The sequence below is a fragment of the Emys orbicularis genome, chromosome 5 (genome assembly GCF_028017835.1).
Source record: "Emys orbicularis isolate rEmyOrb1 chromosome 5, rEmyOrb1.hap1, whole genome shotgun sequence".
In the NCBI taxonomy this organism is placed as follows: Eukaryota; Metazoa; Chordata; order Testudines; family Emydidae; genus Emys; species Emys orbicularis.
In genome coordinates, this window is record NC_088687.1 from 144,704,644 (window position 1) to 144,724,891 (window position 20,248).

General features: G+C 45.5%; 1 protein-coding gene across 1 annotated transcript in view; it reads right to left on the bottom strand.

Moving 5' to 3' along the window:
* SEMA4F (ssemaphorin 4F) overlaps positions 1-20,248 on the bottom strand; it is a 171,476-nt gene that overhangs the window by 33,306 nt on the left and 117,922 nt on the right. Inside the window, exon 8 of the mRNA XM_065405477.1 lies at positions 13,755-13,930. Coding sequence (XP_065261549.1) covers positions 13,755-13,930 — 176 coding nt within the window. The remainder of the gene's footprint in view (positions 1-13,754; positions 13,931-20,248) is intronic.

The following is a 20,248-nucleotide window of genomic DNA, read 5'->3' on the forward strand; positions in this document are numbered from 1 at the left end:
GTAGGGAGTCTCTCCTCATCCTTATGCATACACGTCTCAGGGGAAAAGGTAGGCAGATGGATTGCCTGGTTATGGTGGGAGCTGGACACCACCTTCATTTGAAATTCCAGATGTGGTTTCATTGAGACTTTGTATTTATAGAATGTGGTACGGGGGACCTGCCATCAGGACTTGCAGCTCTGCCCACTTCTCTTGCCCACATGACAGCCACCAGGAAGGACACATTTGCTAATGGGTGGGCTAAAGAGCAGGTTGCCATTGGCTCAAATGGAGGCCCTATCAGAGCAGATAATACAAGGGTCAAGTCTCAAGGAGGAACCAGAGCCCCGATAGGAGGATGAGTTCTATTTATCTCTTTTTAAAAATCCAGCCTCCATGGAGTTAGAGAAAACTGACTGCACCTGGTTAGGAGGGTAGATAGCCAAGATTGCAGCTAAGTGTACTTTTAGTGAGCTAGTAGACAGTCACATTCCTTAAGATGTAGGAGATATTCCAAGACAACTTAGAATCTTGTTCCTGAGGGAAGTTATGACTCTCAGATCAAAATGCTTCCCCTTATAGAGATAAGTACTCAAAGTAGATGTTTTTCTGCTGTTCTATAGAATACTTTGCACAGCCATCCAACAGCCAAGCCATCAGGTGGACGCTGTTGGGATTTGGGTGAAGGACTTGACGGTCATGTAGGCATACTGTGTCTTTGGGTACGTCTATACTTACCTCCGGGTCCGGCGGTAAGCAATCGATCTTCTGGGATCGATTTATCGCATCTTGTCTAGACGCGATAAATCGATCCCGGAAGTGCTCACCGTCGACGCCGGTACTCCTGCTCCGCGAGAGGAGTACGCGGAGTCGACGGGGGAGCCTGCCTGCTGCGTGTGGACTCACGGTAAGTTCGAACTAAGATAGTTCGACTTCAGCTACGTGAATAACGTAGCTGAAGTTGCGTATCTTAGTTCGAAGTGGGGGGTTAGTGTGGACCAGCCCTTTGTCTGGGAGAAGCGTTGGAGGTCATTGAAAAGAGAATTTTTGTAGGTTAGAGAACCAGTGTTGCCTCAGTCAAGCTGGGGCAATCAGAATCACATGGGATGACCTTGGGAACGAGTGGTACTGGGGAAAAACGTACGTCAGACTCAACTCTCAGGGAAGGAGGAACGCATCTGCAAGGGATCTGGGGCTGTGACCTGCTCTGAAACAGAACTGATGGCATTCTGTTTGCTCTTGTAGCAAATACGTCCATATGGGTAAGTCCCCAAATGAAGAAGATTAATCTGATTATACTCGTTTCAAAAACCACTCGTGGTCTTCCCAAAGCATCCGGCTGACACGGTCTGCTGTTCCAAGGACAGTCACCGACGCAGAGTGATCGGTAAGCTGGGCACAAGCAAACAATATACATTTTAACACAATGAAACGTAAATGGATCCATCTAGGAACAAAGAAGATCGGCCTTACTTACAGGATGGGGAACTCTATCCTGGGAAGCAGTGACTGAAAAAGATTTGGGGGTCATGGTGGATAATCAGGTGAACATGAGCTCCCAGTGCAACATTGTGGCCAAAACAACTAATGTGATCCTGGATTACGTAAACAGGGGAATCTCAAGTAGAAACAAAGAGGCTATTTTACCTCTGTATTTGGCACTGGTGCAACTGCTGCTGCAATATTGTGTCCAGTTCTGGTGTCCACAATTCAAGAAGGATGTTGATAGAATCATAGAATATCAGGGTTGGAAGGGACCTCAGGAGGTCATCTAGTCCAACCCCCTGCTCAAAGCAGGACCAATTCCCAACTAAATCATCCCAGCCAGGGCTTTGTCAAGCCTGACCTTAAAAACCTCTAAGGAAGGAGATTCCACCACCTCCCTAGGTAACCCATTCCAGTGCTTCACCACCCTCCTAGTGAAAAAGTTTTTCCTAATATCCAACCTAAACCTCCCCCACTGCAACTTGAGACCATTACTCCTTGTTCTATCATCAGGTACCACTGAGAACAGTCTAGATCCATCCTCTTTGGAACCCCTTTTCAGGTAGTTGAAAGCAGCTATCAAATCCCCCCTCATTCTTCTCTTCTGCAGACTAACCAATCCCAGTTCCCTCAGCCTCTCCTTATAAGTCATGTGCTCAGCCCCCTAATCATTTTTGTTGCCCTCCGCTGGACTCTTTCCAATTTTTCCACATCCTTCTTGTAGTGTGGGGCCCAAAACTGGACACAGTACTCCAGATGAGGCCTCACCAATGTCGAATAGAGGGGAACGATCACGTCCCTCGATCTGCTGGCAATGCCCCTACTTATACAGCCCAGAATGCCGTTAGCCTTCTTGGCAACAACGGCACACTGTTGACTCATATCCAGCTTCTCGTCCACTGTAACCCCTAGGTCTTTTTCTGCAGAACTGCTGCCTAGCCATTCGGTCCCTAGTCTGTAACAGTGCATGGAATTCTTCCATCCTAAGTGCAGGACTCTGCACTTGTCCTTGTTGAACCTCATCAGGTTTCTTTTGGCCCAATCCTGTAATTTGTCTAGGTCCCTCTGTATCCTGTCCCTACCCTCCAGCGTATCTACCACTCCTCCCAGTTTAGTGTCATCTGCAAACTTGCTGAGAGTGCAGTCCACACCATCCTCCAGATCATTAATGAAGATATTGAACAAAACCGGCCCTAGGACCGACCCCTGGGGCACTCCACTTGAAACCGGCTGCCAACTAGACATGGAGCCATTGATCACTAGGAATTGGAGAGGATTCAGAGAAGAGCCATGAGAAGGATTAGAAAACATGCCTATAGTAAGAGGCTCAAAGAGCTCAATCTATTTAGCTTAAAAAGAGAAATTTAAGGGGTGACTTGATTACAGTCTATAAGTATCTACATGGAAAATAAATATTTGATGGGGACTTCAATCTAGCCGAGAAAGGTCTAAGACAATCCAATGGCTGGAAACTGAAGCTGGACAAATTCAGGACTGGGAATGAGGAGCTAATTAACAGTGAGAATAACCAACCATTGGAACAATGTATCAAGCGTCAGGCTGGATTCTCCATCACAGAGTATTTAAAAATCAAGATTGGATGATTTTCTAAAAAAATATGCTCTAGGAATTATAGTTGGGAAATGCTATAGCCTGTGTTATACAGCAGATCTGACTAGATGGATCTCAGTAGCTCCTTCTGGCCTTGGAATCTATGAATGTATCACCACTGTAGTCTTCAGTGACCACTCATGTTGGTCCCACATCTTCCTACTGACAGAGTCCCTCTGTGCATTCTTTTCCACAGCCAGATGCAGAGTTGGTGAATAAGAACAAGGCACCACGGCCAGAACTTTAAGGCCTATGAGCACAGAGATGGAGAGTGTGACGCTCCCTGATTTTTAGATAGTGGCATTGCTGTCAGTACCCGGCCTCAAAGGTAAAGGAGTTACGGTCCATTAAATGGCTCTGACCTCTAGCACATTGAGGTGGAGTTTTGCTTCCCATTGGTTCCATAATCCATGCATCTCGAGGTATTGACGTGCACTTTCTAGTCCAGATTGGAGGCATCTGTTGTGTTAATGGGCTTAGAACAGACAGGCATGATGTACGTGAACATAAGAACGGCCATACTGGGTCAGACATATGGCCCATCTATCCCAGTATCCCGTCCTCCAACAGAGGCCAATACCAGGTGCCTCAGAGGGAATGAACAGAACAGGTAATCAACAAGTGATCCAGCCCATATCCCCCCTCTCCCAGCTTTTGGCAAACAGAGGCTAGGGACACTTCAGAGCATGGTTTTGCATCCCTGCCCATCCTGGCTAATAGCTCTCCTAAGACCCACTGTCAGGCGCTGCCTCCCATAATCAGGCCTAGTGGTTGGAGCATGGGCTGCAGCTAGGAGTAGGGTTGGGCCTGAGCCAAGGGTGGTCCTGGAATCGAGATCTTGGTACAGGCCAGGGTCAAAAGTGAGATCAGAGTCATAGCCAAACCAGAATCTAAATCGTAGCCAGAGTCCATGTGCAGGCCAGAGGTCGAAGCTGGGTAGTCAGAGTCCAAAGACACACCAAACTGATACCGGCGCCAGAGTCCAGATACGGGCTGAAGGTCAAAAATGGGCAGTCAGAGTCCGAGGGTTTGGGGGGTGATCAGGAGGTAGAGGCCAGGCTGGAGCGAGGTTAGTGCAGGGCAAGAACAATGCTGGAACAGGGCTCAGGCAAACTGGGGCAGAAGCAGGCTGGGAATCACTGGAGTCTGGTGTACTGCGAGGCAGCAGGAGGGTTCTTGGCCAGGTAGCGCTGTTGCTCAGATGGATCTGCAGCTCTGCTGGGGTTGTGGAAATACCTGACCCTGGGTTCATTTGACCCAGGCTCTGCTCAGTGATAGGTTGTTGCTTAATACCTGAGTGCTGAGTAACCACAGCAGCTGAGTGAGGAGCCCTGATTTGGCTGTGAGTTTGCCTCACGCCCCTGAGCTGAGTCCAAGCAGTCTTCAGCCTGGTAAGAGCCCGAAGGACCCTCTTGCTGGGTAAGACAGCTTTTTCCTAATTGAATCCAAACACTCTCCAATGAACATGACTCTCAGACAGTTGGGAGAAGTCAAGCCTGATCCTGATTTGCAGGTCCAGCCTGTAAAACAAATGGCAAGTTTGGGCTATGGAGTCTGACCCATCTTTTATCAGACAGCCATCTAGGTAGGGAAAGACGTGGATCCCCTGATGTCTGAGATGTGTACTTTGTGGATGCCCTTGGAGCCATGGACAGCCAAAAGGGAAGTACTTTGTGCTGGTAATGCCTCTGTCCCACTCAGAATTTTAGCTATCCACAGTACATCTTCCTGATGGCCCCGTGGAAAGAGGAGTCAAGCTGAGAGCCGGGTACCAGTCTCCTTGTGACAGAGGAGGATGATAATTTCCCAAGGTGAGAATCCTTAACTCTGAGATCCCGATGAACTTGTTTAGCCTCCTGCATTCCAGGATGGGTCTGAGACCATCCATGGTATTGGGATTGAGAAAGTACAGGGAATAGAAGCCCTTCCCCTGATATTCCTGAGGGACCTCTGTCAGAGATCTAGTTGTGCTTGCCTTTTGGAGGGACCCAGCCACTGAATCCCATGTGCTTTTAGCTTGCTGACCTGTGCAGAGTTTAGACACTGTCCCCGGTTTTGGGCCTCTCCACATGCCATCCAGGGGAAGATTGCAAGTCTGACATGTCTCGACAGTGCAGACACACAGGACCCAATTGCTTAGATCCTAAAATTAGGGTCGTCCCCCCTTGCAGTTCTAGCATGTTCCTGAATCCCACCAAAGGTGTGAGCCTTCTGGTTTACAGTTTACATATTCAGGGGTATGTAGATAAACTTCCACCGTGGCCATGACCTTGGTGAAGACATGTGGAGTTGCCCAAAGGTAGGATTCTGTATTGATAGTGTGATGATCCTACTAGGAATCTCAGGTATTTTCTGTTAGTTGGATGAATGGAAATGCAAACATAGGCATCTTGTAGGGTAAGAGCTGTAAACCAGTCAAGATGATCCAAAGAGGAGGTTACAGAAGCAAGAGTAACCGTTTGGAATTTGAAATGATGGACAAAGGGTTTGAGACTCTGAAGATCGAGGATAGGTCTCCACACCCCTTTCTTCTATTCCTACTATTTTGTGATCAATAAGAAGCCCTTGCCCTGAACTCTAGGGACACTTCCTTCTACTGCTCCCAATTGTAGGACGACGTCTACCTCCTGCTCCAACAGTCATGAGAAGGGTCCCTGAGGAGAGACAGGAAGGGGGTGTGGGAGCAGGAGAACAGCCTGCAATTGGACGTTCACTATCTCAAGGACCCACCAATCCAAACTTATCCCAGCCCAGATTTCCTGAAAATATGAAAGGCAGTTGCCAAAGGGGGAGGGGCAGGGGAGAAGGGTCCAGTCAGGCTCTCAAGATATGCAACAAATGTTTTGCATGCTTGATGCTCCAGACTGTGGGGCAGCCAAGGAGGAGAGGGTAGAAGATCTCCTGCGGTGAAATCTCTACCCATTCCTCAGAGGCTCAGGTGATCTTTGCTGTGGGTAGTACTGGGACAAGGGTCTTTTTGTCTGTAGAAAGGCTGCTACCTATACAAAGTAGCAACAGACAGCACCAAAGAGTACAGGGTTTCTCTTGAATTTTTAAGCATGTGAAGTGCCTTGTTTGCACTGCTGCTGAATAAATCACTGCCCTCAAAACAGAAGGTCCTCTGTGGTTACTTGAACCTTTAGGGATTCCAGATGCCTGAAGCCACAAAGATCTCCTCACTGAGATGGCAGTGGGCAGAGTTCTTGCTGCCACATCAGACACGTCCAGCACAGCTTGAAGCGATGTCCTGGCACTGAGTTGGCCTTCGGAAATGAGGCTCTTCAGCTCCTCTTGGTGTTCTTTTGGTAGTTTGTCTACCAACTTGGAGAGTCTATCCCAATTAAGGAGTCATATTTTGGGAGCAGTGGTTGGCTACCCTCATCTCTATATTTCCTGTTGAATAGACCTTCCAGCCAAAAAGGTCTAATTTCTTTAGGACCTTCTTATAAGGAGTAGACTTCAGAGGACGCTGCACAGCTTAAATCTCTCCTGGACTGCTTGTACTAAGGGGGACCTAGCAGCAAGATGCAGATAGTACTCTTTGGCAAGTACTTGCTACCTCCTGTCAACTCTTTTGGACATAGCTGGGATAAAAGCAGAGGGGTGCCAGGTTGCCTTGGTGAGTTTGAGCAGGACCTCATTTATAAGCAATCAGGCTCTCCAGTTTTGCCATGTGATGCGTGTCCAGGAGTTTGCGCTGCTTCTCCCGAATTACCTAAAGTGGAATGTTCAGTGTTTCCACTGTTAGTAAATATTAACATTTTCATGATTTTTCTCATTGTCCTTTGTATACTGATTATACTCCCAGAATCCTTGCTGTATTAGCCAAAAGTGTGCCTATAGTCTAAGGGCTCAGAGTGTTGGTTCCTAAACTGAACTTAGTGTGTGACTAGCACTTTAGAATGTATATAATTAAGTAAAAAGCGACAAAGAGTCCTGTGGCACCTTATAGACTAACAGAAGTATTGGAGCATAAGCTTTCGTGGGTGAATACCCACTTCGTCAGACGCATCAGAAAGCTTATGCTCCAATATTTCTGTTACTCTATAAGGTGCCACAGGACTCTTTGTCGCTTTTTACAGATCCAGACTAACACGACTACCCCTCTGATATAATTAAGTATTGGCTGTACCTAATTATCCCCTGCACCTCTCGGTCTAAGAGTCCAGACGTTCAGGAAAGGACCTCTCAAAACTAACAAAAGATATCTACAGAAGTATAATAAACAAGATGGGGTAACTGATAAGGGGTGCTTATGATCCGGCTATGTTCTGTGACTATGGAGAGGTATTTTGTTATTGCAGATGTCTTCTGTGATGCATAAAATAATGACCCATTGAAAGATGTTTTTAACTCATTAAGAATCGCCGGTTACCACAGATGTCAGTAATAATGACTGAATTAGAAATCCCTTTAGCTTGTCAGTCAGGTAAACTGAAATAACAAAAGGAATTCCATAAATAATTAGGTAAAATATGATATTGAAAGCAGAACACAGTGAAAATCAATTGTGAGAAAGAAATTCCTATGTAGGAGGGAAAGCTCCTTTCTCACACACCTTAAAAGGAAAGAGATTTTGAGAGTTAGATTGGGAATGAACATTGCCAGCATCCCATCAGTTACAGAGGAAGGAAACAGGGCGCCACCTCTTCAACATTCAATATGAAGTGGAGTAGACCTGCTTCCCAGAATAGGCATTCCTCCCCGTGGTTACCAATATGGCCAAGGTTGATAAAGATGACATTGGGGAGAATGCATGGGTGGATGCCAGCCAGGGGACTCCCTGTGTGAACCTGACCTCTTTTTGTGAGAATCATTCCTAGATTCTCTCTCAGCTTCCCACTGTACCACCCAAGGGAGAGATGGGGCATGCACATGGGAAGATCCTCCACTCTGTTCAGGAGAGTAGGACAAGTAGTAACTTCCTCCAGGGGAGAAGCCATTCTGCCAGGTACTCTTGGTTTCAGGCCTGAGAATACCCGTACCGGCACAGCACGAGACTGAGGAGCTGAGGATTTAGTGGCGATTCCCTTAAGTGCTTCAGCAGAAGAGAACCCAGTACCAAGCCCAGAAAGAGGTCACCCGGTACCATGAATTGCATTGGTGCCAGGACGGTAAGCACCGAAGTGCCCGGTACCATGTCGTCAGTTGGCACAGAGAAAACGGTTATTGGTATTGGGCTTTTGGCATCAAGCTTGGTGCTGCAGATAGCGCTTCACGGATGATCCTTGGAGTCCAAAGGAACCATTGTGTTGTCTCTTTCTTTGGCACTGAGGTACTAGAGCAGGACTCTGACATGTGGCTCTTTATGGAAGAGGCCTCAGAAGAGCTCTTGTGTCTCCTACTCAAAGTTAAAGAAGACAACTAGTGTCTAGCTTTTCCCTTGAGTGATGCTTCTTTCTGCCGATGTGGCAAATGAGTGGGGTTTATGTGAGGGGGCAACTGAAGGATTCGGGGCCTAGTCCCAGCTTGCCAATGCTGAGGTGGGAAGAGAATCAGGTCTCCCAGGGTCTGCAGAGGCCTGCATAGATTTCTCAAGCTGGAAAAGCTTGAGCCTGGCCTCTCTGGCCTTTTTGCTTCTCATGGAAGCTTTTGATACTGTCTCCCACAGTATTCTTGCCAGCAAGTTAAAGAAGTATGGGCTGGAGGAATGGACTATGAGGTGGATAGAAAGCTGGCTAGATCGTCAGGCTCAACGGGTAGTGATCAAAGGGTCCATGTCTAGTTGGCAGCCGGTATCAAGCGGAGTGCCCCAAAGGTCGGTCCTGGGGCCGGTTTTGTTCAATATCTTCATTAATGATCTGGAGGATCGTGTGGACTGCACCCTCAGCAAGTTTGCAGATGACACTAAACTGGGAGGAGTGGTAGATATGCTGGAGGGTAGGGATAGGATACAGAGGGACCTAGACAAATTACAGGTTTGGGCGAAAAGAAATCTGATGAGGTTCAACAAGGACAAGTGCAGACTCCTGCAATTAGGATGGAAGAATCCTATTCACTGTTACAGACTAGGGACCGAATGGCTAGGCAGCAGTTCTGCAGAAAAGGACCTAGGGGTTACAGTGGACGAGAAGCTGGATATGAGTCAACAGTGTGCCCTTGTTGCCAAGAAGGCAAACGCATTTTGGGCTGTATAAGTAGGGGCATTGCCAGCAGATCGAGGGACGTGATCATGCCCCTCTATTGGACATTGGTGAGGCCTCATCTGGAGTAGTGTGTCCAGTTTTGGGCCCCACACTACAAGAAGGATGTGGAAAAATTGGAAAGAGTCCAGCAGAGGGCAGCAAAAATGATTAGGGGGCTGGAGCTCATGACTTATGAGGAGAGGCTGAGGGAACTGGGATTGTTTAGTCTGCAGAAGAGAAGAATGAGGGGGGATTTGATAGCTGCTTTCAACTACCTGAAAGGGGGTTCCAAAGAGGATGGATCTAGATTGTTCTCAGTGGTACCAGATGACAGAACAAGGAGTAATGGTCTCAAGTTGCAGTGGGGGAGGTTTAGGTTGGATATTAGGAAAAACTTCCTAATTGTCAGGGTGGTTAAGCACTGGAATAAATTACTTAGGGAGGTTGTGGAATCACCATCATTGGAGATTTTTAAGAATAGATTAGACAAACACCTGTCAGGGATGGTCTAGATAATACTTAGTCCTGCCATGAGTGCAGGGGACTGGACTAGATGACCTCTCAAGGTCCTTTCCAGTCCTATGATAAGCACATAGGGATAAAATCAGAAAGGCTAAGGCACAAAATGAGTTACACTTAACAAGGAACACAAGAGGCATTAAGAAGAGGTTCTATAAATACATTAGGAGCAAGAAAACAACAAAGGAAAGTATAGGTCCCCTACTTAGTGGGGAAGGAGAGCTAATAATGGATTACATCGAGAAGGCTGGATATGCTTAATGGCTATTCTGCCTTAGTCTTCCCTAAAAAAGTTAATTGTGATCAGAAGCTTAACACAATTAACAACAAGCTGCAAGGAACACAAGCCAGAATAGGGAAAGAACACATTAAAAAATATTTATATCAGTCATCAAGGCCTGATGAAATTCTCTCTAGGGTACTTAAGGAACTAGCTGAAGCAATCTTGGAACCCATAGTGATTATCTTTGAGAACTCATGCAGGATGTCCCAGAAGACTGGAGAAGGGCAAATATAGTATCTATCTTTAAAAAGGGGAACAAAAAGGACCTGGGGAATTATAGACCAGTAAGTCTAACTTAAACATCTGAAAAGATATTAGAATTAATTATTAAACAATCAATTTGTAAGCACCCAGAGGTTATAGCTAACATGAATATGTCAAGTAATTTGTCATGTAATTTCCTTTCACAGCGTTAGTGCCCTAGTGCAGTGGTTCTCAAACTTTTGTACTGGTGACCCCTTTCATATACCAAGCCTCTGAGTGTGATCCCCCTTATAAATGAAAAACACTTTTAAATATATTTAACACCATTATAAATGCTGGAGGCAAAGCGGGGTTTGAGGTGGAGGCTAACAGTTTGCGACCCCCCCATGTAATACCCTCGTGACCCCCTGAGGGGTCCCGATCCCCAGTTTGACAACCCCTGCTCTAGTGGGTGGGGGGAAGCTATAGATGTGATATATCTTGATTTTAGTAAACTTTTTGACACAGTCCCACATGACATTCTCATAAGCAAACTAGGAAAACGTGTTGTAGAAGAAATTACTACAGTAACTCTTCACTTAAATAATGTTGTTTCGTTGTTACATTGCTGATCAGTTAGAGAACATGCTTGTTTAAAGAAGCACAATGCTCCCTTATAACGTTGTTTGGCAGCTGCCTGCTTTGTCCACTGCTTGCAAAAAGAGCAGCCCGTTGCAGCTAGTTGGTGGAGGCTTGGAACCAGGGTGGATCAGCAGCTCCCCATCAGCTCCCTGTTCCCCTAAGTTCCCCGTGCGGCAGCTGCCCAGAAGGCTATCAATGGCCGGCAGTTCAGCTGTCCTTTCCCCCACTGCCCTGTGCTGCTCCTGCCCTCTGCCTTGGAGCTGCTCCCAGGAGCCTCCTGCTTGCTGTGCGGGGGGGAAGGGGAAGAAGGGGGCTAATGTCAGGGTGTCCCCCTTCCCCCTGCTCCTGCCCCACATTTACCCCATCTCCATAGAGCGGGGGGGGGGGGGAACACGACAGGGCTCAGGATGGAGGGAGCTTGCTCGCAGCAGCTGCTGTCTCAACTTGCTGATCTAATTTAAAAGGAAATGTACTTAGAGTGGGGTCAACGTACTTAAAGGAGCAATGTGCATCTGCCTCTCACACATGGTGTGTGTCTCTGTCTGCCATGCTGTCTCCCCTCCCTCCATTCGTGCTGCCTTGTAGAGTGTGAGGCTACATTAACAACAATGTGTTATCCCTTGAGGGCTCAGCCGAGTGCTAGCTCATCATTTAGCAGTAAGGCATTCCCTGGGAAATATCCTACCCTCTTCCACCCTCTGACTCCACCACCTCAACCAAGCTTCACAATCATCATTGCTGTGTACAGTATTAAATTGTTTGTTTATAACTTATACTGTGTATAAATGTATATAATATAGTCTTTTGTCTGGTGAAAAAAATTTTCCCTGGAATCTAACCTCCCCCATTTACATTAATTCTTATGGGAAAATCGGATTCGGTTAACATCGTTTCACTTAAAGTCGCATTTTTCAGGAACATAACTACAACGTTAAGCGAGGAGTTACTGTATAAGGTGGGTGCACCACTGGTTGAAAGACCAAACTCAAAGAATAGTTATCAATGGTTTACTGTCAAACTGGGAGGACATATCTAATGGGTCCCCACAGGGATCTGGTACTAATGAATATTTTCATCAGTTACATCAATAACGGAGAGGAGAATATGCTCATACAATTTGTGGATGACACCAAGCTGGGAGGGGTTGCTAGCACTCTGGAGGACAGGACATTTCTTAAAATGACCTGGAGAACTTAGAGGATTAGTGTAAAATCAGCAAGATGAAATTCAATAAAGACAAGTGCAAAGTACTACACTTAAGAAGGAAAAATTAAATACACAAATACATATCAAATGCACAGCTATAAAACAAGGTAGGCAGTAGTACTGCAGAAAAGGATCTGGGGGTTATAGTGGATCATAAATTAAATCTGAGCCAACAATGTGATGCAGTTGAGAAAAAGACTAAGGCTTTGTCTTCACTACCCGCCGATCCGGCGGGTAGCAATCGGTTTATCGGGGATCGGCTTACCGCGTCTAGTGAAGACGCGGTAAAATCGATCCCTGATCGCTCTGCCGTCGACTCCGGAAATCCACCTCGGCAGGAGGCGGCAGCGGAGTCGGCGGCAGCGCGGCAGCGGTCGACTTTCCCGCGTCCTCACCGCTAGGTAAGCCGACCTAAAATACGCAACTTCAGCTACGGTATTCACGTAGCTGAAGTTGCGTATCTTAGGTCGGACCCCCCCGCTGTAGTGTAGACCTAGCCTAATATTCTGGGGTGTACTGACAAGAGTGTCATATGTCAGACACAGGAGATACATATCCTGCTCTGCTTGGCACTGGTGAGGTCTGAGCTGGAGTACTGTGTCACATATGTTAAGGGCTGTTATAAAGAAGACTGTGATCAATTGTTCTCCAAGTCCACTGAAGGTGGGACAAAAAGTAATCCGCTTAATCTGCAGCAAGGGAGATTTAGGTTTGATCTTGGGGAAAACTTTCTAACTCTAAGGGGAGTTAATCTCTGGAACAGGCGTCCAAGGGAGGGCTTGGAATCTGCACCACTGGAAGTTTTAAAGAACAAGTTAAACAAACATCTGCCAGGGATGATCTAGGCACAGTTGGTCTGGCTCCTAGTAAAGGGCTGAACTAGATGACATATCAAGGTGCCTTCCAGCCCTATATTTTTATGATTCTAGGATATTAGAATATCCTCTTATATTGTGGAGAGATGGGGGGGGGGGGGCTCTAGGAAAAAAGGAAACAGATGAAAAGTTTTGGATTTTGGTAAGGGGGGGTTGTTTTTATAAAGCCAACAAGGAGAGGAAACCTAACTAAACTAACTCTACCTACTCTAATACTAATTATAGACATTAGTAAGGTAATAGTTAAGTCGCACAAAGCAAGGGAATGAACACTGCAGGGATTCTGTCTCACAGCCATGGGCTTTAAGGAACTTAGCAGTGGCTGAGCCCACTCAACCTTATATGCCTTCAGTTACTGGGGGAAATGCAAGGACATCAGGGTGCACGCCTGGCCCCAATGGACACTGCTATTGCACACACGGGTCGTGTGTGTGTGTGTCAAGAGTGGAATCTGTGTGGACAGTCACTCAGAGAGAAACCGAAGTTCCCTGAAACAGTGTTTCCAGATTAAAATGATCTGAGCTACACACAAGATGAACAGCCGTAACTAGGAGTGAAGAGAATAAAAGCAGTCAATGGACTAAAGGACCAGGATGCTCCCACTTGCTGCTTTAGCATCTGTAAGGAAGTGAGAAGTTGTGAGGATTTTGCCTCCTTAATTCTATCCTTGCACGGAGCATTGCATTGCTTGAGACGATATACACTTGGCTCTGCTGGCAGAGATGTCCACAGGGACTCAGACTTGGAGTGCAGAGCACAGCCATATCACGAGACTGAGGATCACTCTCCTTTGCATCTCCACTTTCCATTCAATGTGCACCTGCCGGAGCCAGGAAAGGCACTCACCTCTGGGCTGAGAAGATACCATAGAACACTGCAGAAGTCCCGTTTACAGAGTGCAAGATAAATACATCCTTCAGTAGATTGAAGTTGGTTCCACTCTCTGGATCCAAGCAAACCAGCTGGGTCTTTAGGAAAGTTGTCCACCGCTTCTGCAGGGTCTTCAGGCCTCCCAAGTCCCCCTAGAGAGAGAGCAGAAAGGAGACATTTACACTCAGGAAAAAGAGGATTCATCTGCTGCTCACAGCTTCTAGCAAGAGCTTATCTTAACTCATCCAAGCATCTTGGGTATTCTTCGGTTCAAGCATTAGCACTGTGCTTTCACTAGGGGCTTCTATGACCAACAGGTCCATTCCAGTGTCCTCAAACACAGAAGAAGGCAGCCCCAAGATTAGGGCAGGATATGTACATAAAGTCAGACTGGAAATAAAGCATACATTTTTAACCATGAGGGATGTGATGGATTCTCCATCATTGACAAATTTTAAATCAAGATTGGTTGTTTTTCTAAAAGATAAATAAATAAATAAATAAATTATAAATAATGGAGATATCCTATCTCCTAGAACTGGAAGGGACCTTGAAAGGTCATCGAGTCCAGCCCCCTGCCTTCACTAGCAGGACCAAGTAGTGTTCTGGGGATTATTTTGGAGAAGTTCTATGGTCTGTGTTATACAGGAGATCAGACTAGACGATCACAATGGTCTCTTCTGGCCTTGGAATCTACAAAATATATTGGAATGACAGAGTAGGGAAATGGCACTATATGTAAAAGAAAGCAGAGAGTCATATATAGTGAAAATCTTAAATAAACCAGACTGTACCATAGAATGCCTATGGATATAAATTCCCTGGTTGAATAATAAGAGTTTAGCAGTAGGAATATACCACCACCAACATAACCAGGATGGTGATGGGGATTGTGAAATGCTCTCGGAGAGTAGAGAAGCTCCAAAACCAGAAAACCCAATGGTAATGGGGGATTTCAACTATCCCCATAGTGACTGGGTACATGTCACCTCAGGACAAGATGTAGAGATAAAGTTTCTAGACATCATTACTGACTGCTTCTTGGAGCAGCTAGTCCTGGAACCTATAAGGAGGGAGGCAATTCTTGATTTAGTCCTAAGTGGAGCACAGGATCTGGTTTAAGAGGTGAATATAGCTGAAACGCTGGGTAATAGCAACCATAATGTAATTATATTTAACATCCTTTTGGGGAGAAAATACCAAAGAAACCCACCACAGTAGCATTTAACTTCAAAAAGGGGAACGACACAAAAATGAGGATTGTTAAACAAAAATTAAAAGGAATAGTCGCAAGAATAAAATGCCTCCAAGCTCCATGGAACTTTTAAAACATACCATAATAGAGGCTCAATTAAATGTATAGCCAAAATAGAAAATGCAATAAAAGCCAACAACACGCAGATCAAAAAAATGCCACCATGGCTAAACAACAGAGTTGAAGAGGTGGTTAGAGACAAAAAGGAATCCTTTAAAAATTGGAAGTTAAATCCTACTGAGGAAAACAAAAAGGAGCATAAATTCTGGCAAGTCAAGTGTCAAAGGAAAATTAGGCATGCCAAAAAAGCATTTGAAGAGCAACTAGCAAAAGACACAAACTGACAGCTAGAGTGACCATATATCCCAATTTTATAGCGACAGTCCCGATATGATGCTTTGTCTTATATAGGAGCCTATTACCTCCCACCCCCATCCCAATTTATCTGGTCACCCTACTGACAGCAAAGAATTTTAAGTACATCAGAAGCAGGAAGCCTGCCAGACTGATTGGCAGTGGGGCCACTGGCTGATTGAGGTGCTAAAGGAGGCTCAAGGAAGACAAGGCCATTGCGGAGAAACTAAATGAATTATTTACATCGGTCTTCACTGCAGAGGATGTGAAGGAGATTCCCAGAGCCAGGCTATTTTTGTTAGGTGACGAATCTGAAAAACTGTCCCAGACTCAGGTGTCAATCAAGGTGGGTTTGGAACAAATTGATCAGTTAAACAGTAATAAGTCACCAGGACCAGATGGTATTCATTCAAGAGTTCTGAAGGAATTCATACAAGAAATTGCAGAACTAATAACCTATTGCTTAAATCAGCTTCTGTACTAGATGACTGGAGGATAGCTAATGTAATGTCGATTTTTTAAAAAGGCTTCAGAGGCGATCCTGGCAATTACAGGCTGGTAAGCCTAACTTCAGTACCAGGCAGATTGATTAAGACTATAGCAAAGAACAGAATTATCAGGCTCACAGATGAACATATGTTGGAGAAGAGACAACTCAGCCTTTTGTAAAGGGAAATCATGCCTCACCAATCTACTACAATTCTTTGAGAGTATCAACAAGCACACATACAGGTTGATCCAATTAACACAGTGCACTTGGACCTTCAGAAAAACTCTGACAAGTTCCAACACCAAAGGCTCTTATGCAAAGTAAGCAGTCATGTGCTGCTCAACACATTCATAAATTACCTGAAAAAGGAGTAAACAGTGAGGTGGCAAAATCTGCAGATGATACAAAATTACTCAAGATAGTTAAGTCCAAAGCAGACTGGAAAGAGTTACAAAGGGATCTCACAAAGCTGAGTGACTGGGCAACACAACGGCAGATGAAATTCCATGTTGATAAATGCAAAGTAATTCACATTGGAAGACATAATCCCAGCTACACATACACAACGAGGGGGTCTAAATTAGCTGTTACCACTCAAGAAAGCTCTTAGAGTCATTGTGGATAGTTCTCTGAAAACATCTGCTCACTGTGCAGTGGCAGTCAAAAAAGCTAACAATGTTATTACCTTTCCTAATGGTTCCTAAATCAGAAAACGTAATGCCACTATATAGATCCATGATATGCCCACACCTTGAATGACCATGCAGTTCTGGTCATCCCACCTCAAAAAAGATATGTTTGAACTGGAAAAAGTGCAGAGAAGGGCAGCAAAACTGATTAAGGGTATGGAACAGCTGCTGTATGAGGAGAGATTAAAAAGACTGGAACTGCTGAGTTAGAAAAGAGATGGCGGGGGGGGGGGGGCAGGAGGTGCTCTGCTAGAGAATGGTGTGGAAAAAGTGAATACAGAAGTGTTATTTACTCCTCCTCATAATACAAGAACCAGGGGTCACCCAATGAATCAATAGGCAGCAGGTTCAAAACAAAACAAAAGGAAATACTTCTTCACACAATGCGCAGTCAACCTGTGGAACACATTGCCAGGGAATGTTGTGAAGGCCAAAATTATAACAGGGTTGAAAAAAGAATGAAGTTCATGGAGGATAGGTCCAGCAATGGCTATTAGCCAAGATGGTCAGGGATGTAACCTTGTGCTCTGGGTGTCGCTAGCCTCTACCTCCCAGATAGTGGGAGTGGACGACAGGGGATGGATCACTCAATAGCACTATTCTGTTCATTCCCTCTGAAGCTCCTGGCACTGGCCGCTGTTGGAAGACAAGATATTGGGCTAGATGGACCATTAGTCTGACCCAGTATGGCCATTCTTATTGCAAACCACTCTCAACAGGCCAAGATAACAGAAAGAAAGTTTCAATTGGCAGAATACATAACCACCAGAGGCGGTATTAAATTATTGATGAATGATCTTGAATGCAAGCTTGTCAGATTTCACAAGCTACCCAAACTGGGCATGGTCTGTGTTACAGCTAACATAGTATGTTAGACAATAGATGAGCATGTGTAGCTGTAGCTGTGTCAGTCCCAGGATATTAGAGACAATTCATATAGGAAAACAATAAAAGACAAAAACCACCCTGTCACTGGTGGATGAACACTTTTCACAAAGCGATCACCCTATATCTGACCTCTTAGTCCTCATCTTCAAAGGAAACCCGCACAACACTTTCAAAAGACAAGCCTGGGAGCTTAAATTCACTATTCTGCTAGACACTAAAAATCATGTACTGGACTGGACAGAGACACTGGATTTATGGGTTATTACAACAATCTGTAACTCACTAACACCCCCCTCCCCCGCCATTTTGTGTCAACAGACCACTCTACCTTGAATGGTCCCTTATAATACATGCTAACTTATGCTAAACAATCTGTTGCACATTGCATTTAGCTGTGATGTGGTAAGTACCTTTCCCAGTCCTGAAGCAGAGCTCTGAGAGACTCAAAAGCTTGTTTCTCTCACCAACAGAAGTTGGTCCAAAAAAACATATTACCTCATCCACCTTGTCCCTCTAACAGATGAGCATTGAGCTTTGCAATACACAGACAGGCAGACTCCCTGATCATGGAATTTACAATGATAATGAAGGTAAAGCCACACCCTGCACTGCACAGCAAGCTGGATTTAGATTCTGCAGGGGCACACTGGAAGGTTTGCAGTAGATGCCGATAAATTACAACTGAAGCATTTTTATTAAACATGGATGTGATCAGTAGTCAGTATGGCAACCTGTGTTCTTTATTTGTATATTATTGTAGAGCCTATAGAGCCTTTAGTACTGAGAGATTGACTCCCACCTCCGATCAGTCCATGATGCCATCCTGCACCACCCACTTGTAAATTTTCAAACAAGCACCTTCCGTGCTTTTTCCCATGCTGCCTCTTGAGCATGGAAGGTGCTCCTCACAAACATCTGCAAAACGAACTCACTGTTCTCCTTCAAATACCGTCTTAAAACTGCTGTGAAGCCTACAAAAATTTGACAATGTTTAGGCTGCTGCTTCACTGATACCACTGTCTTTTGTGCTGACCAATACTGTCTCATTGTTTCCTTGTACTCCGTCTGTATCCATCAGTCATCTCTTGTCTTAGACTTACATTGTAAGCTCTTTGAGGCAGTGACAGCCTTTTGGGTCTGTATTTTGCACCTAGCACAATGGGCTCTTGATCCATGACTGGGGCTCCTAGGCACTATGATAATATAAATAATGATAATAAATAAGAGCCGAATCACACATCAGAGCCCTGTTGTGCTGGGTGCTGCATAGACACAATGAGAGAGGCACTGTCCCACAGGGTTCGTAACTTAAGACAAGCAGGAACAGGTGGACATAAGCAGCTAAGGAAGTGGGGGAGGGCATACTGGGGTAACACAGCAGAAAGACACAGTTACAGATTAAAGTTGATTGCGTGTTGAATACCTTTTAAAAACTAATGACATTGGAAGACCCTGCCTAGCCCTTTAAGCGGGCTATTTACTATTGATGTCACAGCAGATGTGGGGCTTGGAAAGGGTCATGGAGGAGGATAGGACAGTCTTTATGGACTAGCTCGTGGAGGGAAGAGGAGCCATGGAGGAAAGCACAGAGATGCTTGTGGGAGACTCAGACAAGCAGGACATGGATGACAGCCCATATGATGGAGAGGAGGAGACTGCACGGGAGGCAATGCAGAGGAAGTACAGGCAGGAATGTCCAGGTAAGCAGCATGAGCTGAGGACAGAGATCATGGAGAAGTAAGAGAAGATGAGGCTGAGAGGCAGGAGGGAGAACTAGGAGTTCAAAGGGAGCCCACAAGGCTCAGCAGGAGCTGAACACGCTCTGTGGGTGCAGTGAGATAGGTTATTTTTGCAGTGGAGGTTTGGACAGAGACGAGAGGTGGGTGTGTGTGTCAGGGAGGCCAGAGAGGAGGAATTTGCTGTGGTGGAGGTGTGGATGGCCAAGGCCGGGACCGGAGTTTGGCTGTGTGGATGGAGAGGAGTGGACAGAATCTGGAGATACAGCAGAGCGCAGTTTAGTGACAGAATCTGATCAGGGATGGAAGATGTTCTTCAGCAAAGAGAGCAGAGGGGCTCCAAGTCCACATGGACACCCCTGCCTCCAAGCGGTGGCAGGACATATTGTGCTCCTGACAGTGTTACGACAGTGAGATGTAAAAGTGAGGGCCTGGCCATGTACCATCACTGCATATCCCATAGGCTCTTCTGGCAGAAGCAGGTTTCCAGTTCTGGTTGTGACGGTGCACCCCATAATGCTTTATGGGAATATGCTTATGAATGTATATATGACATAACTGGAATATGTTTTATGCTACATATGCCATGTAACATATCTCTGTAAAGGTTATGATCTACTAAATATATTCATCCTATTTGTATGTATGTATCATTTTTGTATTCAAAGTTATGAATATTGGCTATGTACTTGTTTAATTTTAAGTAGCCTCAGTGAAGCAGTTGGTCAGCTTCCTGAGAAAAGACTATTCTCAGTAAGTGCCCAATCAAGAAACACTTAAGCCAACAATGAACTTGGAGACGACAATCCGCATCTGACCTTTCCTAGGAATGTGACCTGGCTGGTAAGGAACTCAGTCATGCATGGACATGTGACTTGCCCATGTGACTCCAAAACTCCATCTTGGAGCTGAATTCTGGATAAGAGAGAGGAGGGGGACCACCCACAAGAGAAAGTCTATTTAAGCCCCTGAAAACCCCTCCATTTTGTCTTCAGCTGGCTCAAGAGAGAGCCTCTCCACACCTAAAGGTTACCTAAGAGAGACTGGAACAAAGGACA